General features: G+C 59.8%; 1 protein-coding gene across 1 annotated transcript; it reads left to right on the top strand.

Annotated features, from left to right (window-relative positions):
- Positions 1–639: 639 nt before the first annotated feature.
- RADIL (Rap associating with DIL domain) lies at positions 640–17279 on the top strand. Its single transcript, XM_050906181.1, is given in 17 exon segments — positions 640–1171; positions 6555–6600; positions 6602–6691; positions 6776–6866; positions 7952–8480; positions 8483–8616; positions 8787–8824; positions 9876–10036; positions 10764–10876; positions 11801–12038; positions 12613–12785; positions 13046–13196; positions 13558–13748; positions 14618–15011; positions 15295–15434; positions 16281–16420; positions 17088–17279. Coding segments are annotated over 17 exon segments (3267 nt in total). The 3' UTR covers positions 17194–17279.
- Positions 17280–18858: the final 1579 nt, after the last annotated feature.

The following is an 18858-nucleotide window of genomic DNA, read 5'->3' on the forward strand; positions in this document are numbered from 1 at the left end:
GCTTTGTCAGCGATGCCACCACGTGCTTTAACATCCTCCGCAAACTAGCAACAGCCAAGAGATTTGCCGGAGTCAGGACATTTTTAGAAAGGCTAATTAAAGCCCATTTTCACCCTGTGCCTCTCGGTGAGCAAAAGCATTTAGCAGTGACCTCAGAGTGACTGAATTTGCACTTGAGCTTTCTGTTTTACCTCTAAAAAATGGGATTGCTCCGTAAACTCGTTAGTGAAAGTAACTCCTGACACCTTGGCTCCTGACCAGGATGGGCCCCGCCAAGTCCTGCTGGGCTCTGCTCTCCTCCCACTGCATTTTGTTTGGGCAAGAGGGACCTCTTAATACACACGATGGAGCAATTTGGGGCCGCTCCAGGCTACGTTTTCAGGGGCAAATCCATCCTGGCGTAACTGTGCTGATGCCAAGGAGCCTGGCTGAGCTTGGCCGCTGGTGTTTTGGTTTGCACAAGGGAAATGGCCCTCCCTTGCTGCTGTCCCTTCCACCTTGGAGGTGACAGTGGCTCCTCGGCGGCCACCAGCTGGTTCCTGCTCGCTCTTCCCTGCTGCACATCTGGCCTCCAAACCGCTGACCTTCTCCTTTTTCCTCTTCCCTCCCCAGCTGCGCCCCATGACGACCTCACGCGCGATGTTTTATGGGTCCTGCTCCACCATGGCTCCACCATCCAAGAACCGGCTGAAGCGCCAGAGCCGGATTTTCTCCCAAGTCTTGTACCGGACGCTGAGCTACAAGGACCGGAGCTCAGCCTCTGCTTCCCCGGCAGCCGGTGAGGATGACCCGGCCGAGCTCTCCACCCAGCTCTCGGCCCCCGGTGTCCTGAAGATCTTCGGGGGCAACATCTGCGCGGGCACCAACTACAAGAGCGTGCTGGCGACGGGCAGCTCGGGCGCGCGGGAGCTGGTGAAGGAAGCCCTGGAGCGCTACGGGCTGAGCCAGCTCAGCGCCGGGCAGTACGCCCTGTGCGATGTCATCGGGAGGTTCGAGGGCCCCGAGAAACGGTGGCAAACGGAGGGGCTGAGGGTCCTGGGTGACCACGAGAAGCCGCTGCTCATCCAGGACCTCTGGAAGCCCAGGGAGGGCTTCTCGCGGCGGCTGGAGCTGCGCAAGAGGGCGGAGGTGGAGGAGCTGGCAGCCAGGGATGTGGACACCACCACCGCAGGTCAGAGCCGGGTGTGGGGCAGGGAGAGGGTCTGGGGAGCTGTGACCCCCCCTGGGAGATGCACCCCACACCAGCAGCTTTTGGACGTGTTTTGGACATGGTGAGGTGGTGCAAGTGGGAGGGTAGCCACATTTTAGCTGCAAGGCTCCTGGCTAGAGTTGGTACTCAGTGCTCTCCTGCATAAATTTGGTACCTGCGACCTCAAATATTTACCCCAGCCAGTCTAGGCGTTCATACCAAATCCCCACTCACGGCTGGGCAGCAGCAAGCAAGAGCATCAGTGTTGCCTGCTCTTCCCATCGCTGTGAACTAGCATCATGGTGACCCGTGCCTCGGCGCAGCTTCGTGCCTGGCAGAGCACTGCCCCGCTCCCCTGCACCCCCGTCTCCCCGTGGGCGTCCCCCAGGCCAGACACCTCGGGCAAATCTGCAGGAACAATTAAGCAAAATAAAAAGCTAATGAAGAGAGAGCGATGTAGGGCAGGAGAGCTCCCCCGGAGGTGCCTGATCGAGTCCAGGGCTGGCAGGAGGAGATAAGTTCATCATTAGGAACCAGCAGGTTAATAAGTGACCCCAGCGCAGAGTAATGAAGTTTTCCTCCTCCCACCCTCAGATAAAAGCCCCATGAGGATGAGGGCGGAAAGGTTTCAAATCAGATTTTTAATTGCACGATGCCCTTGGTGGCTCTGACCTGCTGACGGAGGGGTCTGGATCGGGCTCTGGAGGTGTTGGCCAGGGGGTTTTGTTGGGATGGGCATCGAGCGGTTCCTCACGCCTGTATGAAAGGGTTGCGATTGTCAGAAATAACCTAACAATGATGCAGGATTACTCTGGGCGCTTGGCAAACGAGAGCCAAGGTTCCCCCACCAGCAGCGGAACAAATGGCCTGACCTGTCCCACGCCAGCGGGGCCAGGGCTCCTTTCCCATCCGCTTCAACGAGGGCTGGAAGGAGCCCAGGCCCCCGGCGCAAAGGAAACCAGCCGTGGGTGTTTCAGGGGAGAGCAGATGCTGCTGGGGTCCCACCCGCTGCAATTTGCACTTGCAATTTTTCCCTGGGTGCCCCAAAATCTGAGCATGGAGTTTGCAGCTTTAGGAGTTGCTTGTGTTGTGGGCAGGTCCCCATCAGCACGGGGAGCTGGGGATGGGCTCACCTCCTACCTTGAAATGGGAAGGATGGAGGAGCAGTGGAAAATAGCCCCCAGCCCTTGGATTAATGCTGTGCAGGGTGGTCTGTTGGCACCCGATGGTGAGACAGGGCTCCTTCCATCCCTCACTGTGTCCAGTTCTTGTGTCTGCTCAGGGAGGGAACACTACAGGATCGGTCCCAGCTCGCTGCACGTGCGATGCAAACAGACAGAAAGAGGCTGCTGCTGCCGGTGCCCGGACCGGGGAGGGAGCTGCAGAGGTGGATTCTCTGCTCTTCTCTTTGGCTCTTTCTCCAGCCAGGATCAGAGAGACTTTAAGCACTTTGGGAGAGTGGTGACTCTAAAAACAGCTTCTTTTGAATAGAGGAAAGGGCAAAAGCCAAGCGCAATGATTATAGCACACGGCAGGGAGGGCCACGTGGCAGCTCCCTGCCTGAGCCCAAGGTCACATCAACTCTCGGCCTCAAATTCTCCCCCTCGGCTGCAGCAAGCAGCGTTCCCACCCGTGACCTCGATCCTGGGTGGGCTGGCAGCCGTGAGGAGGGTAAGGCTCCCACGCAGGCCAGGGGAGAGGTGGGCACTGGGCTGCCTGGCGCGGGAGCGGGCAGCATGGAGCGGGCCTGGGCTCAGCACCCTTTGGTGATTTCCGATGGAGGAACAGTTCCTCACCAGGTCTGGAAATAAGCCCATTACACTTTCAACGTAGATATCGTTTCATTTGTTTCAGCACTCCTGGGTGGGGTGGTGGAAATTCTCCATTTTTTAACCTTTGGGCATTTTCCATAGCTGACCAAGCTCTTCTGAGACAGAAAACCTACACCCACGTTCGTTTAGGCTGTCTGCTCTGTAGACTACACAGCCCTTACTTGTCTTACCTGTTAGAATCTCACTCCTACAACCCTTTCTTTCAATGGCACCAGGGGCTCTGTCACCGGTCTCACCCCATGCTGGTGGCACTGCCCAAAAGGATGCTGCAGAGCTGGGACCACACTTTCCCACCCCATCCGCAAGCTGCCAGGGATGAATGGGAGTGATGCAGCACGTCTGCACCCCAAAAAGACACAAAACTCCTGGTGTGATGGGGACTGACTGTGAGTGCCCTCCACTGGGGTCACCCTTGTCACCAGCCTCAAGCTGGCAGAGGTCCCCTTGCCGAGCATCAGCTGCCTGCCCAGGGTCATGGGGCGCTGGTGTGGAAAACGCAGCATCTGTGCAAAAAATAAAGAGACTTTTGGCTTGCAGCTCCCTGGGAAAAAAAAAAAACAGGGATACCGCAAAGCAGGATCCCCAGGGAAATACCTGCAGGGCCCTTCCCCACGCAGGGTATCACTGGAGTGACAGGGCTGGGACCACTGGTATCACACAGGCTGGAGCATCACTGCCCACCCTTACTGGTGGCTGGGGGAAAGGCTCCACACCCATCTGTGACATATTAGCAAATAGCTTAAGAGTTTTATCTGCTCAGTTACCCATTATCCTAATTAGTTTATTAGCTGCTTCCCACTGGAGTGGAAGGTGGTTGCTCCTCATGCCACTAATTAGCAGCACAGGTAGAACATCTCTGCAGTAAACGAGGCTGATGCCCTCTCTCACTGCTGCCCCTGGCCCTGCTCCTTTTGGGGAGCGATGAGGCAGCATTTAGGGAGCATCTGGGGAAAACACCCACAAACTGGAGGGTGCTGGGACAGAGGCACAGCACTTAGCATCTTTATGGCATTCATCTTCCAAACCAGCCCTGTTTTGCACTGTGTCCCGAGCTTGCCGGGGCTTTCCCGGGAGGCTGGAGGCTGAATCGCGTGCACACCTTGAGAAACTTAGGAGTTAAGCCTGTTATATTAAAAGATGCTCTGGCAGGTACCTTTGAGGATCTGCCTTTGATATACCTTAGCATAACTGCATCCAGGGAGGATTCCTGCAGGGTCTGTGTAGCAATTACATGAGGAAGGACTAGCCTGGTGTTAGCCCCTCCTGGGTAAATTCAAAGCATTTCTTCTTTCCTGGGGCCCGTGGAGTTACTTATTGACTGATTTATTTCTCAGCCAGGAAGAGGGAACCTCTTTCCTAGGCTGAAAAAGAGGCAGATCCCAGCCAAGATCCCAGGCACCACAACCGGCACGTTTCCCCCCGGGATGCAGGATGGGTTTAGAGGCAGCAGCTTGGCGGGGTCTGGTGGCTGCTGGCCAGGGGGTGCACGATGCCCTTGCCTGGGATGCCCAGCTCTCCCTCAGGGACGGGATGCGATCCTGCTCCGTTCCCATCTACATCGCCATGTGGCTTCAGTAGCTGCCGGCTCTGCCCCGGCCACACTGTGTCGGAGATGCTCGCACAGCGTTTTGGGTGGGATAACCTGCACATGCTCAAGAGCAGAAAACAGTACCAGAGGATTGAAAAAAAACTAACCCGGTTTATGGAGGGACTTTGTTATGCTCAGGAAAAGAGCTGTGTTTATCTTTCCAGCGCAGCTCCGGGGTTAGCGGGGAGCCTGTGACGGGGACTCTATCGGCAGTAAAAAAGCAGCTTTTTCCTACACAAAATAAATACAGAAGCTTCCTCTCCCCTAGATAAGGGACCGGTGATGGCGTTTCTCTCCGGGTGGTGGGACCCCAGTCCCAGCAGCCCCTGCTCCCTCCCGGTGCAGCGAGCTCCAGCAATAGCTGCTCCCCAGGATCTGGCCCCTCTCTACCTCCACTCCCATGGGCTGGGCTGGGACCTGCATCGCCCCAGCCATCCTTCATCCCTTTGGCCCATTTCCATGCTGTGAGTTGGGGATGGGGCTCCTGGGGGGAGCCAAGGCCACCTGCAGACACGTTTGGGGTGGCCTTTGGCATCCCCAGCGACATGGCTTGGGCTGTGCTCCTGCCCAGGCAGGCTTTTTGCACCTCCCAGATTTCACATCTGTGGGATGCAGGCGTCCCGTGCTGTGCCGCTGGCCATGATGGGAACGTGAGCAGGGCTGATGATTGCCTTTTTAAGAAGGACGTGGGGCACTGGACCGCTCGGGGTGGCTGGCCATGCCTTGCCCTAATCCCAAGGCATGTAAACAGCAGGGGCTATTTTCTCCCTCTCCCACCCACCTCCCCATCCTCATCTCTTTCATTTTCCCAGCAAAGGAGTGCTTGATTTAAAACAAACAAACACAAAAATGTATTTCAGAACCGGCAGCCCATTCCTCACCAAATAAGGCAGATGGCTTTTTTTTGGGGTCTGAGCTTGTGAGTGTCCCTTTAAGCAGCCCTGGGCACTAGGCTCTTCGCTCTGCCGTCCCCAAATCCCGCCAGCTGTCCCCAAATCTCGCTGGCTGAAGCCTGCTCACTGGTCGGCCGAGCCGTGAGCGGGGCTCTGGCTCTGTGCTGCACCGACGCCGCTGCAGTGCTGCTCCCGCAAGCAAATCCTTCAGGTTTTTCCCCCTCTTTTCGTCCTCCCCGAATGCCAGCGACCTGTTCCCAGGAGGCTGCCCACCCGAGGTACGACCATTGCCCGTTGGACCCGCAACTTCTTATTTCTCCTGCAGAGCTTGAGCCGCGCTCGCAGCATGGAGGGGCCCACGGGACCCCCCAGGGCTGGGGACACCACGCAAGGGGCTGCTTTTGCGGCTAGGCCAGGCCTATTCATTCGCTCCGGCTCCCATTCGTCTTGCGGACAGCTCTGCCCGAATTGATGCTCGGGAGAAGTTAATTACAGCTTGCTCCTGCGGCAGGCAGGCGGGCAGGCTCCACTGCAGCTCACAGCTCCTGTGCCCGGCTGGTGCTTGGGGGGACCGGGGGGGGCTCCCCACAGCTCTCGCTTGCTGCTGGCCACTGAGTGCTGAAGGCCTGAAAACAGCATCCAGGCTCTTTTTTTTTGCAAAGATTGAGCTAAATTTCTTTTTAGTATAGATTTCCTCTCCCCCCCAGCCCTGGCAGTGTGGCCGGGGCAGGTGGGGGATGCTGTGGACGCTGAGCCCAGCCCAGCTGCTGCCCGGTCAGTGGGGTTTGGGGGCCGGGGAGGGCTGGGGCACCCCCTTTTTGGCGGTGGCATCGGAGCACAAAACTCTCCACGCTGGTGTCCTGGTGTCACCCTTTGGGGAGGGCAAGGGACCACGAGAGGGTGCGTAGTCCCGGGGAGGGGGCTTTCAGCTGCTCCATCCCGACTCCCGCGCTGCAGCATCCCTCCAGATGGGGGGGGGGGCTGCGGCTGCGGGGGGTCCCGGGGAGGTGGCGGGGGCTGAACGCCGCTCTCCCCCCCCCCCATCCCTGCAGGCATCAACGCCCAAGCGCGGAAGCTGCAGCGGCACCGGGCGCGGGGGCCCGGCGGCCGCCGGCGGGGGCTGAGCGGCGCGGCCCCCCCCGGCCCTGCGGCGCAGCCTCAGCGAGACCAGCCTGGGTAACCCGGCTCGGCGGGCCGGGGCCGGGACCGGGACCGGGACCGGGACCGGGACCGGGGAGCGGCTCCAGCGGTACTGCTCCACCCTGCCCGGGAGCCCGGCGGCGGCGCGGAGCGACGGCAGCATGCGGTACTCCCTCTACCAGTCCCCGCACCTCCTGCTCCTGCAGGGCTACAGCCAGCAGCATGTAAGCACCGCGCCGCCTTCCCGCTCACCCCCCTGCACCCCCCCCGGCACCCCCCCGCTTTCCTCCTCCCCTCCCCCCCCCCCCCCGAGCCCCGGGGAAGGGGGGCTGCTTGCATGGCCGGAGCTACTGGGGTAGGGGGTGGTGGTGGTGGCACGGAAGAGCATCCTTTAGAAAACGAGCGGTGCCAGCTTGGGACTTGCAGCTTTGTCCCCTAAGTCTGTCCCCAAGGCTGTCCCCAAGCACGGGGGGCGCGGAGCCAGGAGCCGTGACCCCCCGGCAGTGCCCCAGAAGGAGGCAGGGAAAGCCCCGGAGCAGCATCCCTGCCTTGGCACAAGGGAGGCCCGGTTTTGCGGGTAATGGCTGAGCTGCCCCGTCCCCTGTCTGGCTGCTTCGTTAGTGGCAAACGTAATGAGAGGCAGCAAGGAGACAGCGCGTCTGGGAGCCTCTGCTCCCCAATGCTGGAGGCACTTGGAGAACTGGAAAGGACTGGGACGGCTCTTGTAGTTAATGGCTACTTTGTCCCCGTTGAGTATCTGGCTGTTCCAATCTTTCTGGCAGGGTGGCACTGGCACTGCAGCCTTCACCCATCTGCAGCCATCCCATTAGTACAGCTGGGGAAACTGAGGCATGGGGTGGTTACGTGAGCTGCCTCAGGGTGTGCGGGCAGGTGCGGGGAGAAGGCAGGGCAGGGAGCGGCTGCTCTGACCGGGGTCCCACCGTCCTCCCCGAGGCAGGGGGATGCAGGCATCGCTGCAGTCTGGGGGTAGAAGGTGGGAAGGAAAAGCAGCTGCAGGAGAGGGGGGAGTGAGAGGTGGAGGGAGGGCTCCTTCTGCCCAAAGCAGCCCCATTTACTGCATGCCCAAAGTTATTGTGCCCATTTATTAGCATGCCCAAAGCAGGGATCGCTGCTGTCCTGCTTGGCAGCAAGGAAAATAAAGAGAGAAACGTGTTTCTGCTGTGCAAAGGTGCAGCAGGCGGGTGGGTGGCCAGGGACAGCGGGAGGCTGCAGCACCCACCGCACTGCAGGGAGGAGGGTCCCTTCTCCCCCCCCTTCCCGGTTCATGCCGCCTCTCCCCGCTTGGCAGGACAGCTTGGTTTACCTGCTGAACCGCGAACAGCACACGGTGGGCCAGAGGACGCAGGCAAGCAAGCCCAGCATCAGCCTGTCGGCCCCCGACATCTTGCCCCTGCACTGCACCATCAGGAAGCTCCGACCTTCCCGGCATCGCTCAGAGGAGAAGCTGGTGCTGGAGCCCATCGCCGGTGCCGGCATCTCTGTCAACTTCGCCAAGGTGGCCAGGACGGTCGTGCTGCGGCACGGGGACCTCCTCTCCCTCGGTCTCTACTACCTGCTCCTCTACAAGGACCCCATGAAGGCACAGCCGCTGCCGGCGCAGACCCTGCTGAGGCTGCGAGCCCTGCACCCCGCCGTCCCCGAGGGTCCCCTCGTCTGTGGGGCATGCAGCAGCCTGCTGAAGGAGAGGGACCCTGCCACCAAAAAGCGGGGGCCCTCACCCGCCGGCGGCCCCAGGGCACCCCGCAGAAAGCTGCTGCTGGAGTTCGAGCCGGCGGCCGAGGACGTGCTCCTGCGGCGCATCATGACCCTGATCGAGCCGGGGGGGATGACCACAAGCTGACACCTGCCTTCCTGCTCTGCCTCTGCATCCAGCACTCGGCCACCAGCTTCGAGCCGGGTGACTTCGGGCAGCTGCTGCTCAAAGCGGCCAAAATGATCCAGAGGACGGTGTGGGTCAGTCGGCGGTGGGACGGGGGTGTTGGTGGGGTGGGGGTGTTGCTGGACCCCGCCTGGGGGCTTCCCCCAGCTCAGCCCCCAGTGGCAGCGAGTGCTGGTCGGGGTGATGCTCATGCCGCCCTGTTCTGCTGGTTTTCATTTTGCTTTCCCTTTCTTTGCCTGCCCAGGAGCGGACACGGGAGCTGGCTGAGAAGCAGTCCCAGCAGTAAGTGCAACCCTCTGCCCCTCCTTGTTTTGCCCTGAAAGGGGGAGAATTCAACTTGGTTCTTCCTCCATGAGTGAGAGGAGTCCGTGTCTGGCTAAAACCACCCTCCCAGCTTGCTGGCACCGATGCACACTGAGTTTTCCTGCTCAATCTCATACATTCGGCTCTCTGGTCCTTTCACTGTGGTGCTTGCAAGGCCCCTGCTTGGGAATGTGGGGGGCTGGAAAAGCAGGCGAGGTTGGGGGGGAAATAGGACCTGCAGCAGCTCTGGGGTCTTCTCCAATCCAAGACCTGGCCAAGGCTTTGCACATGTGGTTTCAGCATCCCTGAGGGATGTAGCGGGGATGCCCCGTTCATGCTGAAGACGCCCCTGTGGAGTGGGGACGAGGCTGGCGTTGCATGTGTGCATCCAGGGATGGTGGCACAGGGTGTCCCGGGGTGGGGAGCACCACTTTGGGGCCATTGCAGCGGTGCGGGGGGCTGGCTTCCCAGCCATTTCCAAAATCCAGGCTCCAAAGCAGCATCTGGAGAAACTGTTGGCGCTTGCTGTGAGCTGTCCTTTAGGACAAGCTCCGAGGATGCTTCCCAGGCCTTTCCTATAGCAGGAAAAAGCAGTTCAGCAGTTGAGAAACTTCCCAGATGCTTTTTATTTATTTTGTTTTATTTTTGAACAGCCCAGTGCGGGCGGGCTGGGTTTAACCGTCCAGAGCTGGCAGGAACAGCACATACTTCTCAGGGAGAGCTGCTCTTCAGCCACGGGTATTTACTGCAGTTCAGCTGTATTAGGGGGAGTCTCCCCCAAAAGTGGCACCCCACAACGGCCAGGTGGCCCTTGACCAGCCCAGTCCCTGCAGGGTCCCCTTTGCCATCCCACAGAGCAGGAACCACCAGGTTTTTGCTTGTAAAGGGTCTTCCTAAGGGGAGCGCTGGGCTTGCGGGTGAGAGGATGCAAAAGCTCTCTGGCATTGCCCCAGGCTGGCTGTTTTCTCCCCAAAAGCTTGGGTGGAGATGCTGAGGAGCAGCAGCCATAACGCCTGCTGTGTCTCCCCAGCCAGGACCCTGCCGCCCTGTCCCGCTTCACCATCACGGACCTTCTCCCGGACCTGCAGCACATCCTCTTCTGGATGGCCAATGCCATCGAGATCCTCTACTTCATCCAGCAGAAATCGCCCACCTACATCCAGAGCATGGAGGAGGAGCTGGACGTCAGAGGTAGGGCTGGACGCAGCACCCTGCTTGCTTCTCCGGCCGGAGCGACTTTGCTTTGCTAATCCGCGGTCGCAAGCGGTGGTCCGTGCCCCCGAGATGCTTCTTTTAACCCCCTGTAATCCTCATCAGCAGGGCCATCTCCGCGGTGCAGGCTGGGGTAATCTGGGTGGGAGGAGCAGCCTCGCGTCGTGCCATGGTGCTGCTCAGCTTCGGGGCAGGTTGTGTTGCGTTCGCAGCCGAGCCTCCCCTTTCCACCACGGCAACTTGCAGATAATGCCTCGGGGGTGGCTTTCTTCCCCCCCTGGCTGCTGTGAGGGCACCTGGATTTGCAGGCAACCCTGAAGAATTGCTCACTGGTGAGCCCGTGTTAACGCCAGCAAAAAAAAAGAAAGAAAAAAAAGGAAAAAGGGTTCAAATCAGGCTCAGAAACCTTCTGGTCTATGCAGCAAGTTAAAACGTTCGTAGGCCAGACGGGCTCTTGGAGGGATGGGGCAGAGGCCACCGTGCTGCAGCGCCGGGCTGTGCTGCCAGCGGCGTTGTGAGCCGTGGGAGGTGGTAGGTGGGTGCTCTGGGACGAGAGGAGCCTCTTTGCCCGTGTTGGGGGGATGCCAGGGTGGTGGTACCAGCCTGGGAGCGCTAATAATGCTCACCCCGGGGATTTGGGGAGCGCTGGATTCGGCCCACCTTGCTGCTGCAGGTTTGGTCCCCCATCCTCCTCTCCATCCCGTAGGCTCCAAGGAGTCTCTGTTCTCCTCAACCATCACAGCCAGCGAGGAGGCGATGACGGTGCTGGAGGAGGTGATCATGTACACCTTCCAGCAGTGCGTCTACTACATCTCCAAGGTACGGGCTCCCCGAGGAGGGCGGCAGCGTCCCACGGGGCCAGCACAAGCATCCCCAGGAGCGCTCTTGGGCTGCGCAGGAGGGTTTTTTTAAGCTTTTACTCTTTGGCAGTTGTGTCACGCTGAGGTGTTTTCCTTTGGGCTGAAATGCCCCGATTTTTGGTCGCAGCCCAGGAAAAGTATTGAATTACTGCAGCGTGTTTCCCTGCCTGCAGTGCAGTGGCTCAAGGGAGGCGTTTAGGGAGAGCTGCTTGGCTCTGGCCAGCGTGGCATAATGGTGTGATTCAGGGCACGATGGAAAGGGGCCCCTGGACCGTTGCCGTTGGACCGCGAGAGCCGGGTGGCATCGGGAGCAGGGAACAGAGCGGGCAGTGTGAGGCAGGAGAAAGGCTGCTGTGTGCGGGACGGCCCTGCCTGTCCGCTGGCGTCGGCACACGGGGACGCAGGGGTTGCTCCTGCACCGCTCTGCCGGAGCAGCACCCTCCTCCCCAGCACCCTCGCCCCCCCCCTTAGCCTCGGCAGAGGTGGGTGCTAGGTGCTGCTCTCCCATTTAAGCAATAGGGAAAGGTCATCCCCATCAGACTCGGTTTTTCTTTCACCCTCGTGCCCAGCTGGTCAGCTGCTGCCCTGGTTCAAATCAGTTTTCAGATCCCTTTAGCTGAGCCGTCCCACGCCATCACCTCCAACTGCTGGAAGTGACAGACACATTCATTCTTATTTTTTTTTAAACACTTGCCTAACATTGGAGCGCGTCAAGGCAGGGGGTAAGCAGGATCAGCCCCTTGCCGGAGCAGCGCCAGCAGGGTTTGCTCGGCTTGTGGAGGTGAGGGGGTCAGAAGGGTTTGGTTCATGCAAAAAAAAAAAAAAAAAAAAAGAAAAAAAGAAACAAAATCAGTCTGCTGTGAACTTGCCGCTCTCTCTGCAGTGTCTGTACGTGTCGCTCCCTGCCCTGCTGGAGTGCAACCCCTTCCAGAACGAGTGCCGGGAGAGCTGGCGGGCATCCCCGCCGCTGCCCGAGGAGCTCCGCAGGGTCGTGCTCATCTACCAGGCAGCGCTGGACCTGCTCCGTCAGTACGAAGTGCACCCGGAGATCACCTCCCAGATGTTCGCCTACCTCTTCTTCTTCTCCAACACCCTGCTCTTCAACCAGCTCCTAGATAAGGGTCAGTCTTCCCTGAACACCCAGCCTGGACTGGGTAACCCGTAGGGGACCGGCCCTTTGGGAGTCCCTCCAGTCTATTCCAGTGCCACCTCGGGGGGTACAGGAGGGAGGAGGCTTCAAGCAGCTTGAGGGGGCTGGAGGTGGGCAGGTCTCAGCACCGTTATGGGGAGGCCAAGCACAGACCCAGCTGCTGTCTCCAGGGTCCCCATTCCCAGGAGGGTTTTAACCCCATGAGTGCCCCATCCTCACCCCCTGCAAGAGCACTGCCCTTTTGAGCCTGAGCAGAGGAGGCTGAGAGCAGTTTGGGGGGGCAGCTCATTAATAAACTACTGCAGCCTGCTTTGTAACTGAGGTGCTCGTTAGTCCTCATTAACACAGCAGCCCCATTGCCTGCTGTTAGTGCCAGGCGAGATCCAGCCACCACCAGAACTTACAGCTATAGGATGCTGGGGACATTAACCTGGATTTATTTTGCTGCCCTGGGGCAGCTTTACCCCTGGGGCAGGGGCTTGGCTCCAGCCAAAGGCCAGGGGACTGTTCCCCGACACGTGCTGATGGATGCTCTGCCTCCGCAGGCTCCTCTCTCGGCTGCTTCCACTGGTCACAGGGGGTGAAGCTGCGGGCCAGCGTGCGGCTGCTCCTGGAGTGGCTGCGCGGCGCCGGCTTCGAGCAGCTCGCCCAGCAGTTCTTCGCCAAACTCGCCAGCGTGGCCAACCTGCTGGCCATGCCCGGCTCCCAGCTGGTCCAGGTGAGGGATGCACGGGTAGGAAAGACCTCGCTCGGCATTTTGGGGTCCCTGCAGTGATATGTCCCTTCTTCTGCAACCTGTTGCCAGCTGCCCCTTCCCAGGGTGGTAGGTCTGTGGGTGGGCCGTACTGAGGAGGGGATGCTCAGGGTCACTCCATCGTGCCCGGCCTCTCCCTCCCATCCCCCTCGTGAGCCCCTGCTCCTCGGAGAAAGCAGCTCCTCACCTCTGCTGTTCGCCCCGCGCTCTGTCTCCTCGCTCAGATGACCTGGCCGTCCCTGCGAGCCGAGTTCCCGGCGCTGAGCCCCGCGCAGCTCTACCGGGTGCTGAGCCAGTGCCAGGCAGTGATGGATGTGGGCTGCATCGCAGCGTGGCAGCCCGGCGAGGAGGAGAGCCCGGCCACCTTCCAGCCCGGTGAGCCCCTGGCTTTGTGCTCAGTGCTGCTCCGGTCACCATGCTCCAGTCACCCGCAGGCTCCCTCCAAGGTTTTTATGTACAAACCAAACAGGCAATTCCCTTCCCCTCCCTGGGGCTCCTGTAGTAACTGCAGCGATCAGGAATAACCACGGCCCCGTGATTCGGATATTGCAAAGGATGCAAAAGCGCACTCAGAAGGGCTTGGGGCTCTTTCTGCATTCCCAAGTGAGGGATGCCGCTGCCTCGCGGCTCACCGTGTCCCCAGTCCTGGCTGGGAGACCACATGTGGCCGAGAGCTGGGAGACAGAAGCGGGGTGCAGCCCAGGCCAGTGCTAGCCTCCCTCCCTCCACCTTTCAGATGAGATGCTGGAGTCCTTCGACAACCACCCGCCCATCATCCTGCCCAGCGGGGGCTTCAAAGTGGACCTGGAGGTGGAGACATTGGACAACAACATCTACCGGCACCTCCTTTACATCCGCCACTTCCTCTGGAGCCTGCAGAGCAAGAGCACCCACACCAGCGAGGAGCCAGGCTCAGCACCCCCAAAGGTAGCCTGTACCCCACAGAAGGGCTGTTCCTCTCCTGGGTGGGCAGGAGGGTCTTGGGTCCCTCTGGAGACCCCTCTGAGCCCAGTGCCAAGGGCTTGTTGCCCTTGCCTGCAGCCTGGAGCTGTGGTGATGCCCTCACGTAGAGCTGCTGGAAGGATTAGTGCTGCTAATCCCCCAGCCTGGGGGGTGCGGGAAGGTGAGCTGGAAGGACAGGCTCGTACCAGCAATCTTGTTAGTGGGGAGGAGGGAGGAAGGGGGGATGTTTGCAGGCAGCGCTCCCCTTCTCCCTGCACGTTCCCCCGTCCTCCCTGCCCTGCACCCTCCCTGTCCCCAGGTAGCCAGGCAGGCTTGCACAAAAGCACTAATTAGCTAATGCCTGTAAAGCACAGGGAGGGCAAGACGTGCTGCGGTGCTAAGCTCAACTGCCATTCATCCCCATCTCCCTGGGGAGGACGTCCCTCCAGCAGGTCCCCTTCTACTCTCCCACCCTGTCCCCATTGACTGCAGCACCCGCAGGCACTGCTACCTCCTCCCGTCACCCTGGGGCCACACCACCCAGCTCTGGGGCCACACAGGAGGAGCTGTGCTCCCCCAGTGTTCCCCTCCAGTGAGATCCCCTAGCGGGGACATGACCAGGATTCCCCTCCTGGCTGGCTGTGAGCATCCCCAGCATGGCCCTGGCCATAAAACTGGGGTGTGGGAGCTGTGCTGGGAAGCTAGGACAAGCCCTGGCGGTGTCCGAATTGCCAAGGCTTTGGCTGGAGCCGGCAGCCGTCCTGCCTGCAAAGCAGGCAGGGTGGTGGGGTGCAGGTAGGGTGTGAAAAGCACACACACAGGGTCCCACAGAGCATTTTTCTCCTTCTCTTAAGAAAGAGGCATGCATGATGCCAGATGTCCTGGAGGTGAGCGAGAGCCCGGCTGCTGCCCTGGGGAGCACCATCACCCAGGAGGACTACTGCTCCCTGGGGGGCTGCGCCGAGCCGGAGGGGAGCCCCCAGCTCTGCCTGGCCACCAACGGCTGCCCCTGCGAGCACCCCGCCGGCGAGCCCCAGCTCCAGGAGAAGCTCAAGCGGCTGCAGCTGGGCAGGGATCCGGCCCCCAATGCTGGCACGGCGCCCACAGACCCCTCCTGCCTGCTGACGCCACCCACCACCCCCCTAAACTTTGACTCCGGGAACCCGGAGTCCCCTCAGGGCACCGGCAAGGGGCTGCAGGACCCCCGGAGGAATGGGATGAACGGCACCAAAGGCAGCACCCCAGAAGGTACGGAAAGCTGGCGCTGCCCTGCTTTAGGGGTGCAAGATTGGGGCACGAGGGTGTTTGCTGCCGTTCTGCTGTGCAGCCCTCCCCGCACACACGGTTCCTGCGGGGACTTGTCAGTGCTTGGACAAGGCAGGTGAGAGCAAGCGGAGCATCTCATCCAGCTCCAGCCCTGGGGCTACCTGAGGTCGGCTTTGATGAGGTTTTGGGGGGCAGCTTTCAGTGGGAGGTTGTGAGGCTGGGTTTGGGCGATGCCAGAGCGGTAAGCCGGTTTCTCCACTGCCAGGATGCTCGCCGACCCCCTATGACTACCCCACGCCAGAGTCTTCCAGCCGCAGCTCTGCCACCGATGACTTCTGCTACGTCTTCGTGGTGGAGCTGGAGAGAGGACCCATCGGGCTGGGGATGGGGCTGATCGACGGCTTGGTGAGTTCTCACTGATCGTGGGACAGGGCTGATGCCCCTCCAAATAGCTGAAGTGGGACATGTGGGACATGTTTTATATGCCAAGAAAAGCCAGCAAAGAAGCTAATGGCTTCCCATGGGAGCTAGGCTGCTTCTCCTGGGGAAAATCAGGCAGAGAGTGATCTCTCGGGAGGAGCAGATCTCTACTCCTGAGTTGCTGTGCCGTGCACGCAAAGTCCATCACAGCTGTCCTGCAGCTGGAGAGAGCAAACAGGCTCAGCTCTCTTGTGGAAGGAAAATGACTCAGCCGAGGTCTTTCCTCCACCCTTCAGCGGGTGGCAAGGGAAGCGGAGGGGAGCAGGGAGGCTCGCCGGGTGCCAGAACAGCTCCGCCAGCGACGGCACTCGTTGCATAAGGTGGCGTTGCAATCTGGCTTAGGGCGGTGGATCATCTTACTAAGTGGCCTTTCACGGCAGTGCATTAGTCAGTAGGAAACAGGGCATCACCAAGCCCCGGGGACAGCTGTGAGCAAAAAGCTCCTATCCCAAGTCGGCTTCAGGTTAACAATGCTTTACTCTTAATTAAACTGAACAAGAAAAGATTGCCCCCACCTCTCCTTTCTGTGTATAAATTGATATAAAACCAAAGGCTCAAGTTTCCTTCCCATTACTGTTAGCGACACCATCCCCAGCACCCATCCATCAAGTTCCCCAGCGCCTCCAGGGTCCCACCTGGCATCAGGCACCCGCTTGGCTGTGAGCCACGGGGCAGAGTCACCCTGCCTGGGGAGCTCAGCCCTTTGGGACCGCAAACCTTTCGTGTCCCCTCTGCCCTGACTGGTCACTCACCGCCTTTCCCTGCCAACAGCACACTCCTCTCTGCTCCCCGGGGATCTACATCCGTACCCTGATCGAGGACAGCCCCGCGGCCGCTGACGGCAGGCTCTCCATTGGGGACCGCATCCTGGCTGTCAATGGCACCAGTCTCATTGGGGCAGACTACCAAAGGTGAGTCGCACCCCGACGGAGGGCCCGGTCCGGTATCGGCACCGTGGGAGTTACTGCTCAAGTCCAGGTTTTCAGCTGTTTTGCAGCAAAGAGCTGAACTGGGTCTCTGAGTGCCTGGTGCTACGGTCCCGGCCAACAACGCAGACGATGCTGTGGTATGGGCAAGCTGCAGAGAGAGGAGCGACCTGCCTGGGACACTGGAAAGGGGGGGAAGGCAGCTGGGTGGAGGGGTTTGGAAGAGGGATCAGGGAGCAAAAGCTGGCGAGCATACTCAGGAAACAAATGAGAACTCCAGAGGTGGATCTCAGCAATGCGAGCTGCTCCAGCCCCATCCCACCCCAGGCTTCCTCTCAAAGGCAGCGGGATGGGGCAGCTCGCACCCTGCCTGCCTGCAGCAGAGCCCAGGTGCCCACAGGGCAGAGCAGCTCGGGGCTCTTTTCCCCTTGTCCTGGCAGCACTTGCATGGAGGCCAGGCTCTCCGTAAAGCTACAGGCACAAGAGAAACAGACCCTGCTTGTAGCACCCAGCAGGCACAGAGCAGAGGGTGCAGGTGTTTTGCAAATGGGGGGGGTGTTTTGCAAATGTCCGTGACCTGGCAGGCTCCTGGGGGGCTGCCAGCCTGCGGGCAGCCAGAATTCATCTCTCTCCCTGTTGTCGCTCTCCACAGTGCAGTGGACCTCATCCGCTCCGGAGGGAAGAAGCTGCGGTTTCTGGTTGCCAAGTCAGACATGGAAATAGCCAAAAAAATCAGTTCCAGCTCCTCTTCTTCCTAGTCCTTGTGGTACGAGGGTCCTTCTGCAGCAGCTTGTGGGTGCAGCTCTGGTTAAGGCTGACCTCAGGGAGCCTGGAGTGCAAGAGGGAGGACCAGGACTCCACAACTGCCCTCTGTTTGCTTTTTGACACCTTGCCCCTGCGCTGCAGTGGATGAAAGGACATGCAAGGGTGGTGCACGCTTCTCCCACTGCACTGGCTGGGAGCATCATTCCTGATCCATTGCCTGGCCTCACCTTATACCCTGTGTCATCCTTCTCCGGAGCTTTCCTGGTCCTTCGTCCCCTCTGGCAGGGGGCAGGAAGGGGATGCTCCCCCCACGGGGACTACAGGAGGCAGGCTCCTCCATTCCTCTAGGCTGGCAGCCCTGCGTGATCTTTCACGCTGGCAGGCAGAAGGCTTGAAACACCTTTGGGATTGAAAGATTAGCATGTGGGGCAGGCCTGGGCTTTGCTGTGGCAGTGGCCACCCGAGGTGCTCGCATGTCCAGCTGGAAAAGGGTGCCCACCTCTGGGTCAGCACCCAGTGGTAAAGTCAGCACAAGCACCCAGAAGCAGGATTCCAAGCAGGATGCATTGCTAGGAGTTAAGCTCCCTGGTGCCATACCCTAAGTCAGGTGCCTTTCTGCTGCTGGGCTACAATCACGCTGCCACCAGCCCTGCTTTGGGATGGGAAGCAGCTACAGCAAAGGGCTGACACCACCAGCAGTTCCCTGTGAGTCCTGGGGAGAGCCTCTTGAAGAAAAGGACTCTCTCGCCCTTGCTCATGCAGCAGATTTATTGCTTGGCTCTGGCACCATGATCCTGGCAGAAAGCCCCCAGGACTGACCCAGCAGCGTGGGGCATTCACAGCAGAGAATTTCCCCACGCGGGAGCTGTTGCCCCCTCCAAGGGGCTACGGCCAGGTTAGTGCTTCTGTGCCTGCCCCTGGTTCCTGCGAGCCGGGAACGGTGGGTTTGTGCCACCAGGAACCTGAGTGAGCCCAGCAGCGTGCGTGGCTGACATTAGCCCAGGCAGACAAACAACATCTTGGCGCCGCGTCCCGGTCCTCTCCCTCCAACCTTGCCAGGCCATTGTAAGGCCACCCTGGTTCCTGCCCACCTCAGAGCATCTCAGAAGTGTGTGCTGCTGACATGCCGACGGGTGATGACGGGCAGCAAAGGCTCCCTTTGGAAGGTCAGGCTTGAATGTGCCAGAAAGAGCCCTGCTATCTGCTGCCAGCAGCAACGGTGGCAGCAGAGCTGAGGTGGCAGCTCCACCGTGCGGCTAGCCGGTCCCCTGCACGCCCGGCCTCCTGCCTGCCAAGTCCTCCCTGTGCTTTTAGCAACATTAACAGGATAAACCCGACCTGATTTCCACATATAGACAGATACCGAGACCTAGTTTAGCCGAACCCTATTAAAACAGCCTGCCGCAAAGCCCTACATCGCACCTTGCGCTTAAACCAGCATGGTGTAGGCTCTGGCAGCAAATCAGATATTCACACGGCATCTCACAACAACAGTGCTCCGAGGATTGTGATGCTAAAAAAGAGATGCTTAACAGGGTTGGCCTTAATTAAACCTCACTGCTGTAGTTTTGGTTTCTGTGCTTAGTCTTGCACTTTGCAGGAGAGAGATGTCAAAATAATCCACGCAGGGGAAACACTCCGCTGCTGGATTTCAACGC

The sequence above is a fragment of the Gymnogyps californianus genome, chromosome 15 (assembly GCF_018139145.2).
Source record: "Gymnogyps californianus isolate 813 chromosome 15, ASM1813914v2, whole genome shotgun sequence".
Lineage (NCBI taxonomy): Eukaryota > Metazoa > Chordata > Aves > Accipitriformes > Cathartidae > Gymnogyps > Gymnogyps californianus.